General features: G+C 43.9%; 1 protein-coding gene across 1 annotated transcript; it reads right to left on the reverse strand.

Moving 5' to 3' along the window:
* Nucleotides 1–503: 503 nt before the first annotated feature.
* Nucleotides 504–8,973, reverse strand: TAF13 (TATA-box binding protein associated factor 13). Its single transcript, XM_040999318.1, has 4 exons — nucleotides 8,887–8,973; nucleotides 8,099–8,177; nucleotides 3,905–4,002; nucleotides 504–1,734 (listed from the first exon to the last, which is right to left on the reverse strand). Exons 1-4 carry the CDS (start codon nucleotides 8,911–8,913, stop codon nucleotides 1,564–1,566), a joined length of 375 nt encoding a protein of 124 aa, XP_040855252.1. The 5' UTR covers nucleotides 8,914–8,973; the 3' UTR covers nucleotides 504–1,563.
* Nucleotides 8,974–13,823: the final 4,850 nt, after the last annotated feature.

The following is a 13,823-nucleotide window of genomic DNA, read 5'->3' on the forward strand; positions in this document are numbered from 1 at the left end:
TTGAGGGTCCTAACAGAGGAGTAAGACGCTCACAATACCCAAGACACAATTCTAGCCGTGGTCTTAATCACACCCCTTCACAGAGCATGAGACTAAAGACATTCTCCAAAGCTTGGCCCATGCCTGTCACTACCTGCCAGTTCCTTTTTTAGAATAAAGCAGACCCTGATCAGCAAAAATAATCATTCTGATCTTTTATTAATCCTTCCCATTATAATTTTAGTCTAGATTGGGTTTTCTAATTTTGTGGTGTTCATTTCTGTCTTAAAAATAAAAAAGCAATATTATAAACTCAGCTATAGAGTGATTTTAATTATCAATTTAAATGTACTGTAAGAAGACACAGAAAAATCTCAAGGGGATTAATTAGGTAGTTATATCACCAGTAATGGGCATAATATTGAAAAGTTATAAACCACAGATAAATTCAAGCTTCTATCTGTTTATTTTTCATATCTCATTCCTTATATGGTAAAAAAAAAGTAAAGTTACAAGTCACAACCTCAAGCATTAATCTGTTTATTTTTTCATTACTCATTCAAATAGATTAAGAAAGTAAAATTGTTCCCCAAGGATAGAGAACACTTATAAGCAGCACACAAAAAGTTCAGCTTCACAGAATCACACTCAGTAATCTCCTTAAATGTAATTTCAACCCTTATTTCAAGCTAAGAGCAGTAATTTGATACAATAAATGAAACACAAAATTGGTATTTCTGAACTACAAAAGGGGTTTCCACTGCCACACATGGTTTTAGTCAAATACACATTTCACAATGGACAAGTATGTACAAATGTTAATAAAACACTATTTCAAATGCTAATCCTGCCATAAGCTTTTTAAGCAATCCCATTCCTGCTACTCAATGTATTTATTTTTAGAAGCTTAAGCTGATCTGGGCAAATAGATTCTTCTAAATCTTCACATACAGCATGTTACAAGCCATGAAAGTTTTTAAATTAAAAAAAAAATCTTTCAATACAAAAGCACTTACACGAAACTTTGTTTTTCAAAAAAAACAAAACACTTATCTGAACAATGTTAAAAACAAATCATATTTTAAGACAAAATTCTTACAAAACTATATTTTCCTATATTATCCTAAAACAAATGCCAGTTCATTATTATTAATAACCTCTTAAACTACTACTGTCTAAAAACTTCAGACTACTTGAAGCACTATTTCAGGTATTATAGTCAAAGATGTCACTTAGGTTTCATATATTAAATAGCAACAATATTGCTTACAATGGCACAATTATAACCTACACATAAATACTACTTCATCTATGTAGTCCAAAGTCAGAAAGAACTGCATGATCTGCAAGGTACTTTAACTTATTAGTATAGTCATTAAAATGCAATAAGTAATTCAGATATAGATATATAAAGGCAACAATTAAGGTCTCTAGTATTCTAAAATTGAAGGCATAAAAATAAATGCTGAAAACTTAATTTCTCTATCTTTCATCTACATGCCTAGATAGCAGGACATTTCTGTAGAAAATTTGCCATTACATATGTTTCCCCAGATAATGACATTTGAGAAAGCACGAAAGGTGTCATGATCCGTAGTTTGCTTCATCAAATGCTTTTCTAGCTCGTTTCAATTCTTCGTTCATAGTAAGTAAGTCCTTAACCCGAGCAAACTTCCTTGGGTCCTTTCGAATCAAAAAGACAATATCTTCAACTTGGACTCGACCTTGTCTTCCAATCGACATTGCCTTGTGAGTCTATTACAAAGAAACAGATTGAAATTAAATGAAATCTATTATTTTACTATTTTAATCTAATCTTCTAATCATTATGGCTATTCATTTGTCCATTTTCTACTGAGTTTTTGGCAATGTTTCTCTTTGTGGTGTACAGGCACAATTTTTAATCATAAGAAAATTAAAACGATGAAAATACTAATTTTTGTTTTTTGATATGTGCAGTTTTTGCTTTTATTTGTATGAAGTAATTTTCTTCTTTCTTTGTAACCATCCATTTCTTTTTATACTTTAAGTTCTCCATCTTGCCAGCCCATACTGGTGGGTGTTCTTACGATCACATTAAAAAAAAAAACCTTTATCTTCTATTATCACATGCCCATCTTGTACAAAAAAAACAAAGGTTTATCATAGCATCATTTCCAATGCCTATAACACAGAAAATATAAAATTAGAAACTACACATTTAATAATAATGTATTGAGTTCATAAATTTGAGTAACCCATTCAATTCATTGTATGAGGTCATTGATATGTTACAGATTATATAATTACAAGGGGACGTAGTTTAGTTTTACCTAACATAAAGAGTAAGTTTTAAGAGGGCCCGGCAGCATGGACTAGCGGCTAGAGTCCTCACCTTGAACTCCCTGGGATCCCATATGGGCGCTGGTTCTAATCCAGGCAGCCCCACTTCCCATTCAGCTCCCTGCTTGTGGCCTGGGAAAAGTCAAGGATGGCCCAATGCCTTGGGACCCTGCACCCACGTGGGAGACCAGGAAGAAGTTCCTGGTTCCCGGCTTCAGATTGGCGCAGTACCAGCCATCGTGGCTCACTTGGGGAGTGAATCATTGGACGGAAGATCTTCCTCTCTGTCTTTCCTCTCTGTATATCTGACTTTGTAATAAAAATGAATAAATCTTTAAAAAAAAAAAAAAGAGTAAGTTCTAAGAATGGTATATTTTATATAATTTTTATCATTTACAAAATTTTTATATAATTTTATAAAAATGTTTAAATATGTGCAAGACAAAATTATATGAACTAATGTTAATATTAGTTGTTAAATGGCAGAACTATATACTTTTTCCCTGTGCTTTTTTATACATTCTAAATTATAGTATCAATTACTTTTGTAATTCCAAAAAAATAATTTAGGTACACACTCTAATTTTTTGCTATTCTATATTAAGAAAAAATACAAAACATAAAACGAAAGTTTTTAAAATTTTTATCGGGAAGCCAGATTTATAGAGAGGAGAGACAGAAAGATTTTCTACTGCTGGTTCACTCCCCAAGTGGCCACAACAAAGCTGAGCCAATCCAAAGCCAGGAGCCAGAAAGAAGCCTCTTCCAGGTCTCCCACATGGCTGCAGGGTCCTCAAACTTTGGACCATCCTCTACTGCTTTCCCAAGTCACAAGTAGGGGGATAGAGCAGCCAGTATATGAATCAGCATCCATATGGGACACTGGCACATTCAAGGTGAGAACTTTAGCCACTAGGCTAGCATGCTGGGCCCAGAATGAAAAGTTTTTAAGGACAAAACAATCAAACCCTGAGAATATATCCAAAAAAGGGGGGACAGCTAGCACTGTGTTAAGCCACCTGTGCCATCCCACAATAGAGCAGTGGGCTCGAATCCCCACTGCTCTGCTTCAGATTGAACTGTCTGCTAATGTGCCTGGAGAGCTAGTGGAAGATGGTTCAAGTTCTTGGGTTCTGACCTGAGTTGGAGATCATAATGGAACTTCTGGCTCTTGACTCAGCTTGGCCTAGTCCTGCTGGCCCTTCGGGGACTGAATTAGAGGATAGAAATCTCTCCCTGGACCCTTCTCTGTCACTCTTTTAGACAAATAATCTTTTTTAACAAAGGGAAAAATTTCATGAATATGGGCATTCAAAATCAGTGATTAACAGAAAAATCATCTGTAAGTTAATTTCTACAATAAGGATATTATTAAATAAATTAGGAAACATCTGAATGACTAATATGTAACTACTACAATAATTATGATTAGAATACAAGAAATATGTATATAAAACAGGGTAGAAAGAACACCAGGCCAGTGCTTGGTATCGTGAATAAAACCACCCTCTGTAACACCAGCATCCTGTATGTTCTGGCAAGTTAGTGTCCCCGCTGTTCCACTTCCAATCCAGCTCCCTGTTAATGGACAAAACATTCTTACCATTTCAGTGATGAACTCTATGACAAGGTCTTCAAGAATATCCACGGACTCAGTATAAGGATTCTGATCATCCCCAAAACCATACATCATACATCGCACTGAAAAAGAACAACCACCTTTGTCTACTCAAGCAGATTTTACAGTTTGCTAATAATAGCTTTTTCAAATAAACTAGAACTGTTTCAAGTTATAGCCAATATTGGTTTAAAAACATTTACATGTCTTTGTAGTATCCAAGTGCAGATTTGGTAGAAAAGGTTTTACCCATAGTCTTACGACTGATTCTTCCCATTCAGCCTCCAACAAACCTTTCCTTCCTTCCTAATATTTATACTCTTTTTCCCAATCTGTCACCTACAACCTGACCACAGAGTCCGCTATGAAGAAGACAGAAGACAACACCACACTGGTGTTCATTGCGGATGTCAAGGCCAACAAGCACCAGATCAAACAAGCCGTGAAGAAGCTCTATGACATTGATGTGGCCAAAGTCAATACCCTGATCAGGCCCAATGGAGAAAAGGTGGCGTACGTGCAGTTGGCTCCTGATTATGATGCTCTGGATGTTGCCAACAAAATTGGGATCATCTTAATTGCATCCAGCTCTCTAATTCTAAATATATGTTTTTCAATATAAAAAAAAAAAGAAGTCCTTGAAATGCCCCTGAAATTCTAAAAAAAAAAAAAAGCATACATTATCTATACAAAGATGCACATTTTTCTGGGAAAAATTATAACTTCCATATGAGTCTCAAAGCTTATGCAAACGTTTAAAAATGCTGCTAAGTCGGGCCCGGTGTGGTGCAGTGGTTAAGTCCTCGCCTTGCACGCCCGGGATCCCATATGGGCGCCGGTTCTAATCCTGGCAGCCCCGCTTCCCTTCCAGCTCCCTGCCTGTGGCCTGGGAAAGCAGTTGAGGATGGCCCAAAGCTTTGGGACCCTGCACCCACGTGGGAGACCCGGAAGAGGCTCCTGGCTTCGGATCGGCATAGTCGTTGCGCTCACTTGGGGAGCGAATCATCGGATGGAAGATCTTCCTCTCTGTATCTCCTCTCTGTATATCCGCCTTTCCAATGAAAAAATAATAATAATAAAAATAAGTCTTTAAAAAAAAAAATGCTGCCAAGTCATCAGAGCGGTCAGTGGTATATCCACATTCCTACAGCAAAACTTCGGTTCTAATCCCCACTCAGCTTCTCATACAGCTTTCCGCTGATGTGTACCCTGGGAGGCAACAGGTGACGGCGGCTGGGAAACCTTGCTCCCTGCACCCACGTGGAAAGCCCATGCCCCTTCCTGGCTTTGGCCTGGTACAACCTCATCTGTGGCAGGCATCTGGGAAGTGAACCTGTAGATGGGAAGTCTCTCTCTGTGCCTTTCAAATAAATAAAAAATTTAAAAATTAAAAATACTGGAAAGGTTTTTGATCTTGATCTGAGTGTTCATTAGAAGCATGCCTATGAAAATATTCAAATAAAACCCTTCAAGTTGTCAAGACTCATGTGATTCATTATATGTAAATTTTGTTAAAGAAGCAGTTCCTAGAATATCTCAGAGGCAAGAATAAGTACATGAAGAATACTTCCTACTTAGAAGAGGTAAAAACTGCAAGAAGTAAAGAATTGAGAGCAGGCCTGGGGAAAGGAAAGAAGGGGGAAAGCTTTAGCCAAGCAGGGATAAAGATAGCCTTAGGGTTTACACTGGCAAGAACTTTTAGGTGCAGATATAAGAGGGAGAAAATATGAGAGCTAGAATTTTTCCATTTTTGAATTTTGTAATTTTTCTGTTTTTAATTTTGCAGATCAGTTGCAAAAATAGTTCAGAGTTCCCATATGCCCTATATCCGGCTTCCCCTTATGAGAACATTTTATATAATCATAGACATTCACCGAAACTAAAACAATAGCATTGGTACATGCGCAGCTCTTATTCAGGGTGTATCCGTTTTCCTACTAACATTCTTTTTCTGTTCCAGGATCCCACACTATCTAATCCTCACGTTTACTTAGCTTCTTGTGATCCATGACAGTTCCTCAGTCTTTTTATGTTTTTCAAGATCTTGACATTTTTGAAAAACACTGGATTTGTAGGATGTCCCTCAAGACCCTGATGCTTTCTCATGACTAGACGAGGATACACCTTACTAGAAAGTACACCAAGAGGTGATTTAAGTTGCTCTCTTTTTTTTTTTTTTAAAGATTTATATTTTTATTATTTTTTCATTGGAAAGGCGGATATACAGAGAGGAGAGACAGAGAGGAAGATCTTCCGTCCGATGATTCACTCCCCAAGTGAGCGCAACGGGCCGATACTATGCTGATCCGAAGCCAGGAGCCTCTTCCGGGTCTGCCACGCGGGTGCAGGGTCCCAAAGCTTTGGGCCATCCTCGACTGCTTTCCCAGGCCACAGGCAGGGAGCTGGAAGGGAAGCGGGGCTGCCAGGATTAGAACCGGCGCCCATATGGGATCCCAGGCGTGCAAGGCGAGGACCTTTAACCACTTGCGCCACCGCGCCGGGCCCTAAGTTGTTCTCTTATCGCATCTTACCAGGGGCATATGATATCAATACATATTCTGATACTGTGTGTCAAAATTTATAAAATATAGGCCCGGCGCAGTGGCCTAGTGGCTAAAGTCCTCACCTTGAATGCTCCGGGATCCCACATGGACACCAGTTGTAATCCCGGCAGCTCCACTTCCTACTTCCCATCCAGCTCCCTGCTTGTGGCTTGGGAAGGCAGTTGAGGACGGCCCAAAGCTTGGGACCCTGCACCCACGTGGGAGATCTGGAAGAAGTTCCTGGATCCTGGCTTCAGAATGGCACAGCACAGGCCGTATTGGTCACTTGGGGGGTGAATCATCAGACAGAGATCTTCCTCTCTGTCTCTCCTCCTCTCTGTATATCTGACTTTGTAATAAAAATAAAATGAATCTGAAAAAAAAAGATTCTGAAGTGTGTCATATCCCCGGGAAAGAGGATCACTAGCGTGAACCAAGAGGATATGCTATGGGCAGAAACCGAGGCAGTATCAAAGTTTAATAAACTCAACATGTGACAAATACAGTAGACAAAGATTGTAGGGAAAGAAATTTTATTTTTCAGGATCTGTGCAGACAACGGTCAATAAAAAGCCGTTTCGACTATAAATTTTTAAAAAATTATAAAATATGTATAATTTATAAGTGCATAAAATTTTGCTCACTGGGGTAAAGTGATATCTGCCAGGATTCTCCACTGTAAAACTTACTGCATTCCTTAAAAGATTTTATTTATATTGGAAAGTTAGATATACAGAGAGGAGGATCTTCCGTCTGTTGATTCATTACCCAAGTGGCCGCGATAGCCGGAGGTACACTGTTCCATAGTCAGGAGCCAGGAGCCTCCTCCGGGTCTCTCACGTGGGTATATGGTCCCAAAGCTTTGGGCCATCCTCAACTGCTTTCCCAGGCCACAAGCAGGGAGCTGATAGGAAGTGGGGCGACCAGGATTAGAATCAGCACACATGTGGGATACCGGCGTGTGCAAAGTAAGGACTTTAGCTGCTAGGCTACTGTGCCGGGGCCCAGAATAAATAAATCTTTAAAAGAAAATAAAAGGGCACAAAGGCTTGGGACCCTGCACCCAGCCGTGGGAGTCCTGGAGGAAGTTCCTGGCTCCTGGTTTCAGATCGGCACAGCTCCACGCCTTGTGGGCACTTCAGGAGTGAATGGATAGAAGATCTTCCTCTCTGTATATCTAATTTTGCAATAAAAATAAATCTAAAAAAAATAAATAAAACAAATCACCATCCACAGAGGAAGCCAGATGAAGGATTCATACAGATCATCTGTGTGCCTTCGCAATGCCTCACGTGATCGTCACCTCACCATTCAGTGTCACGTCCCAGCAGCTCCTACCCTGTCAGTCCCAACAGTCAGGTGTGTCTGCCTCTTCTGCTGGGAAGGGAAGGTGCAGGGGGAGATACGTGGCTGTGCCCTGACTGAAACACTGATCACATCTCTGGTGACATTTAAACCACAGTCAAATTTGTGTGAAAGCCTGGGCTTCCTACTTCTGACGCCAGGTGAGACCCACCTTCATAGGCAATGTTGAGAATATCATCCCTGCAAACACCTTTACAGTAAGAAATCTGTTCCAAAGGCCATGTACAAGTTTACACAATCTACCATCAAATCATTGTCAAGAACAACTTACATTCTTTGGAAAAAAGTCTCTTTCTTTTACCCTGTCCACCTTCTGCACCTCCTCCAATTTCTTCATTTTCTTCCTCAAACTAGAAGTTAAAACAGAAACATTAGCTGACTGCATTGCATTTGATATTTTAATAACTTAATTCAACAGCGACATCAGGCCAGAAAGTCTAAAGGAAGCAGAAAGAAAAAAAAAAAAGGCTTCTACAACGGTCCTAACAATTCTGCCTAGACAAGCGGGCGTTCTAACGACCGCAGGTTTTGTTTGAAACCAACTCAGTTGATCTACCGTTGAACAGTGTCACCATTAAAGAACGGACACTAAATCAAAGCCCACCTCCCTAAAGTAAAAACAAAACATTCAACCAAGCATCTGCTCATACAGTGCTGAAAACTCTCCTTCTCTACATCTTAAACCTGTTTTATGACAAGAATAGCCGAGGCTGAAAGCTAAGTAACTTGGGTGAAAATCGGAGATGTTGAGATGCAGGCTCCCGATTCGCGGCTTATTATCTTTCCACGACTTTAGAATAAAAGTACCCTTTTGCCAGCAGCCCCACTGTGGGCTCACGGGGCACTGGGTCTGAGGACCCTCCGGTTATTTCGCTAAGTCTGACAGACACAGCCCGCACCCCAAGGCAAGAGGGTAACCTGACTACTCTCTCCTGCCCCGTGTGCAAGGAAAAGACAGGCACAACTGGTGCCCGAACTCTCTCGCCTGAATTCGCCGGACCGAACACTCGCTACTGAGCCACAGGGAAAGGGAAGATGGGGACAGACGCGGACACTCACGGTGGGATCTTCCTCCTCATCTGCCATGACACTAGCCAGCACACACTGCGCCGCGCCGGCTCGCTCCAAGCCGGGGTTTTACTACTTCCGTGGCGTCACTTCCGGGGCGGGGCCGCCGAGGGCGGGGCGCCGGGCGTGTCCTGAACAAGCGGCGGGAGCCATTTAGGAGGGGGACTGCATAACTTACAGGGAACATGTGCCAGGCCTCGCCTGTCCCCTGGCCTCCTCACTCCTGAGTCCATCGATTCCTGAACGGGTGGGTGGTCCCGAACTCGTTGCTGTGACAACGGTTTACAGTTTCGCACGTATTCCCAAGCACTTGGTTCCTTCTTGTGGGATTCTGTGCTCCGCTACTGGTTCTCAGGGGTGCTGCCTTAGATGGAGAGGATTTAAAATGGTGCTGTTGCGACAATGGGAACACGGCGGGTGGTAGAAGGCTGCAGTTCAGACATATAACAAGACCTGAAGTATGAGATATTGCCTTGCGGCAAAAAAAAAAAAAAAAAAAAATCCCATAGTTATTTCTGAATGGCCTGCTGAACAGCCAGTGAGTGCAAAATATGACTGTTTTGGTTATATAAACAGCATTTCCCATTCTTTTAATAAACATTGAATTTCCTGTGAATACTACTATTCCAAAATGGGTGGTATATATTGTATTTGCTATGTTTGGAAGTTTTAAGACGAAATAATGCCTCCAAAGGCAGAATGACTTGTAATTTGAATGAATGAGCCCAATTTATAGTTCCTATATTCTAGTTAAATTTACATCTAGGTACAAATGAATATGTTGCTTTTTATGTTTATGTTTATGTTTCAGAGTGGGCATTTTTATATATATTTACTTTTATTGAAATTTCAGATTTATGGAGAGGATAGACAGATCTGTCCGTTGGTTCATTCCACAAATGATCACAATGGACAGAGCCAGCTGATCCAAAGCCAGGAGCTTCTTCTGGATCTCCCACACGGGTGCAGGGTCCCAAGACTTTGGCCATCCTCTACTGGGAAAGCAGAATGGGAGCTGCCTGGGAAGTGAAGCAGCCAGAACACAAACTGGTGCACATATGGGATCCCAGCGCTTGCAAGGGGGAAGATTTAGCCATTGGGCCATCATGCCAGGCCTGGGCATTATTTTTTATGAATTTTTTATTTCAAGATTTAGCAATTAAAAAAAAAGATGTTATTTTTATTGGAAAGGCAGATTTACAGAAAGAATGAGAGAGAGAAAGATGTTCTCTACCTGCTGGTTCCCTCCACAAATGGCTACAACAGCTGGAGTTGAGCCAATCTGAAGCCAAGAGCCAAGAGCTTTTTCTGGTTCTTCCATGCATATGCAGGGCCCCATGGCTTTGTGCCGTCCTCACTGCTTTCCCAGGCCACAGGTGAGGAACTGGGTGAGAAGCAGGACATCCAGGATATAAACCAGGGCTGATATGGGGTGCTGGAGCTGCAAAATAGAGGATTAGCCTGCTGAGCCATCACCCTGCCCCAAGATTTAATCACTTTTAACATTTGGACACATTGTGTATTGTTCTAATTATGTGGGTAGATGCATAATAATACTGCTGTGCAAAATTTACCCTCCAGGGCCTGATGCGATAGCATAGTGGTTAAGGTCCTTGCCTTGAATGCGCCCAGGATCTCATATGGATGCCAGTTCTAATCCCGGTGGCTCCACTTCCCATCCAGCTCCCTGCTTGTGGCCTGGGAAAGCAGCAGAGGATGGCCCAGAGCACTGGGACCCTGCACCCGCGTGGGAGACCTGGAAAAAAGTTTCTGGCTCCTGGCTTCAGAGGATCTGCGCAACACTGGCTGTTGTGGCCACCTGGGGAGTGAATCATCAGACGGAGGATCTTCCTCTCTGCCTCTCCTCTTCTCTGTACATCTGCCTTTCCAATAAAAACAAATCTTTAAAAAAAATATTACCCCAGAACTGAGTGGCTCCAGTGCAGTGGTCACTGTGATGAAGCAGGAATGTGGTATCATCACCTGAGTAAGTTTCAGTCACGGCTCTGTGCTGATGCTCTTGGGAAGGCACTGCAAGATGATTCAAGTCCTTAGGCCCTGTGATGCATGTGGAAGACCTGGATGGAGTTCCTGGCTCCTGGCTTTGGCCAGGCTCAGCCCTGACTGTTGCAGCCACTTGGGGAATGGCACAGTAGATGGAAGATCTTTTCCTCTATAACTCTGCCTTTTAAATAAAGGAACCTTTAAGACACTAATGTGTGGGAGCTGCTGGGGGTATTGAGCCAGGTCAGACCCAATGCTTGGGCCCTAGCCCCAGCCATTGCTGCCAAGCAGTGAGCAAGTCCTGGGCTTGCCTAGGCCAGAGAGTTTTCTCCCTTCATGGAAAGTGCACAATGAAGGAACCTCTCAGGAGTTCGGGTCAGTCCCTGGCTCTGTGTGCTGCCACTATCTTGGGCTTGTGGGCGGCCAACTCTGGTGTCTTGGGGGTGTGGAATTACTGCTTAGGGACATCCATAGGTAAGGCCACTGTGCATATAGGTGAGGAATGAAGCTTGAAGGACTCCCAGTTACAGGGCCACTGTACTTGTGGATAAGCAAGGAGACTGACACCTGGTAGTTTGGAGGGGACAGATGGGAAGATCTGTATGGGTCAGACTGATACACCAAGCTGCAATGGAGTCCTAAGTAGGGCTTGTTAGCATGGAACATTGCTGACCACCACACGCCAGTCCATGCAAAAACTATGGCTGTGGATTTGTCTAGCAGGGCTAGATCCCAGTACCTGACTGTTGGAACAGGGAAAGGGTTACATTAGGCAGGGCCATGACATTAACTAGCACATGAGAGAACCAGGTCCAAAGGTAGATTATGTGGAGTATATGTGTGCCCAACACTGTGGAAATATAACTCCCACTGTGGTTAGTTCAAGAGTTGGGGTGGTGATGGGCTGAGCTAGGAGTGACCATGGAACCTGCTGTCATTCACGGTTACAGAGACTGAGAAGAGTACGGGCTACAGCACCTGCATGTGCATTCTAGAACAGGGTGTGGGGTGGGCCAGGCCATAACATGCACCAGCTCATACAAAGCCAAGATGGGAGTGGCAGGCTATGCCCAGCAAGAGCCTAATACCCATTGGCATGTGTGAGATCTGGATCTGGGGGTGTAGCAAACAGGGGAAAGTTGAAAACTCCCCTAGTGGGTCACAGCTCCCACTGTTGACCATGTAGTCCAGTAGCTCTAACTGTTGGCTAATGTGTGAGTTGGTTTTGGAAGGGGACAGACCAGGCAGGGCCAAGCAAACCTTAGCTCACCGGCAAGTGCAGAAACCAGGCTGGAGCGCAGGTCATGCTGGGCTAGGCTGTCATACCTACCAGTTTGCATGAGCCAGAGATGGGAGCAGACCAAGCAAGGCCAGGTTTCAGCACCTGCCAGTGAGTGGTGGGACTGGGGGCAGGCCAGATCAGGCCAGGCTACAACATCCAAAGGCAAAGGCCATGACAAGTGAGGCACTATGTCAAGCTAGGTCAGAGGAACCAGTGGCACACACAAGGTCTATGGCTGGGGACAGGCCTGGTTGGGGAGCTAAGCAGATGCCCTGGCTGGGTTGTGGTTCCCATGGTGAGAGCAGGAGCCAAAGTGGGGGCTGTGTTCTGGTCTGGATATGGCTGCAGTGTCCTGTAGCATAAGTGTGAATTGGGTCTGGGGTATGCCAGGCCAAGCTAGACTCCAGCACCTACTGGTGCTCATGAAGACCAGGGTAAATATAGGACAGGCTAGGCTAGGTCTTTGCCCCTGCTTAGCTAGTGTGAGCTGTGTCTGAGCGTGGACCAGGCTTGGCTGAGCTAAACACTCAACAATAAAAACCAGAATGGGTTGAAGGCCGGGTAGGAAAGGCTACTGTTCCTGCTAGGACAGGAGGTGGACTACGGGGTCTCCCCCACAGATTCCTTTTAGTACCTCGCTGATGGAGGGGATGAGCCTGCTGCCCACCACCCAGCCTCCTGGCCCGCGAGAGACAAACAGATGGACAGGGGTTCTGTCTAAGCAGTTCCGATTTATTGGGGAAATTCAATTTCTTATATAGGGTAAGGGATAGCCTCAGGCTGGGAATTATGGGAATTGCAGGAGGGGAGAAACTAGGAGCCAATTACTAAGAGAATGACTGCGGAAGCCACCTCCCATAGGCCAGGGGTAGGTGAACGAGATGGCCCTGGTCAATCAGTATTTTCTTGGAGCTACATGACTCCTGCCCTGGTTCATTCCCAGGGCTCTGTCCTTGGCCGCCATCTTGTCTGCCAGTGACCTGGACTGTTAGTCTCCGTCTTAGTGATCTCATTGCTCCTGAACCCCACAGTGGACTAAGTAGGGCTAGCCCATGGACCTACCCATGTGCACAAGATTTGACATTGGGAAAGGTTCTGATGGAGGAGCTTGGGAAACTCCTCTGGCAGGACACAGTCCCTGCAGGTGAGCACAAGAACCACGATAGGGAGAAGCCTAGACCAGGTCAGGGAATGGTATCCACCAGCACACATTTGGCTCAGGTTGGGGACATACCAGGCAGGGCCAGTTCCCATCACCTGCTGGTGTATCCAAGCACCAGAACAGAGTGTGACTTGGGCTGGGTTGGGTTGCAACACCTGCCAGTTCACATGAGGGGCAGGACTGGGGACTGGCTAAGCTAGGATGGGTTGTAGCCCTTACCAGCATGAGCTGGAATTGGGGGTGTACAGGCCTGGCCGGGGTACAGCACCCACAGGCAAAAGCTGAGGTGAGGCAGGCCATGCCAGATTGGGCCATGGCACCCAACCGGCACACGCAAGACCTGGGGGAAAGGGGTAAAACTGGTAGGGGGAATGTGGAGGGTTTCCCTGCTGGATCACCACTCCCATTGGAGAGTGTGAGTTGGGATGGGGGTAGACCAGACCGGGCAGGGCTACAACACCTGTTGACCTCATGTGAGTT

The sequence above is a fragment of the Ochotona curzoniae genome, unplaced genomic scaffold, assembly GCF_017591425.1.
Source record: "Ochotona curzoniae isolate NIBS_2020 unplaced genomic scaffold, NIBS_Ocur_1.0 scaffold_1037, whole genome shotgun sequence".
Taxonomy (NCBI): Eukaryota; Metazoa; Chordata; class Mammalia; order Lagomorpha; family Ochotonidae; genus Ochotona; species Ochotona curzoniae.

Excerpts from the sequence above, each read along its gene's own strand:
- TAF13 (XM_040999318.1), bottom strand. The coding sequence starts at position 8,913 with ATGGCAGATGAGGAGGAAGATCCCACC. Across the intron at positions 8,178-8,886 it reads ATGAGGAGGAAGATCCCACC|TTTGAGGAAGAAAATGAAGA; the intron begins GTGAGTGTCCGC and ends TTTAACTTCTAG. Across the intron at positions 4,003-8,098 it reads GAGACTTTTTTCCAAAGAAT|TGCGATGTATGATGTATGGT; the intron begins GTAAGTTGTTCT and ends GTTCTTTTTCAG.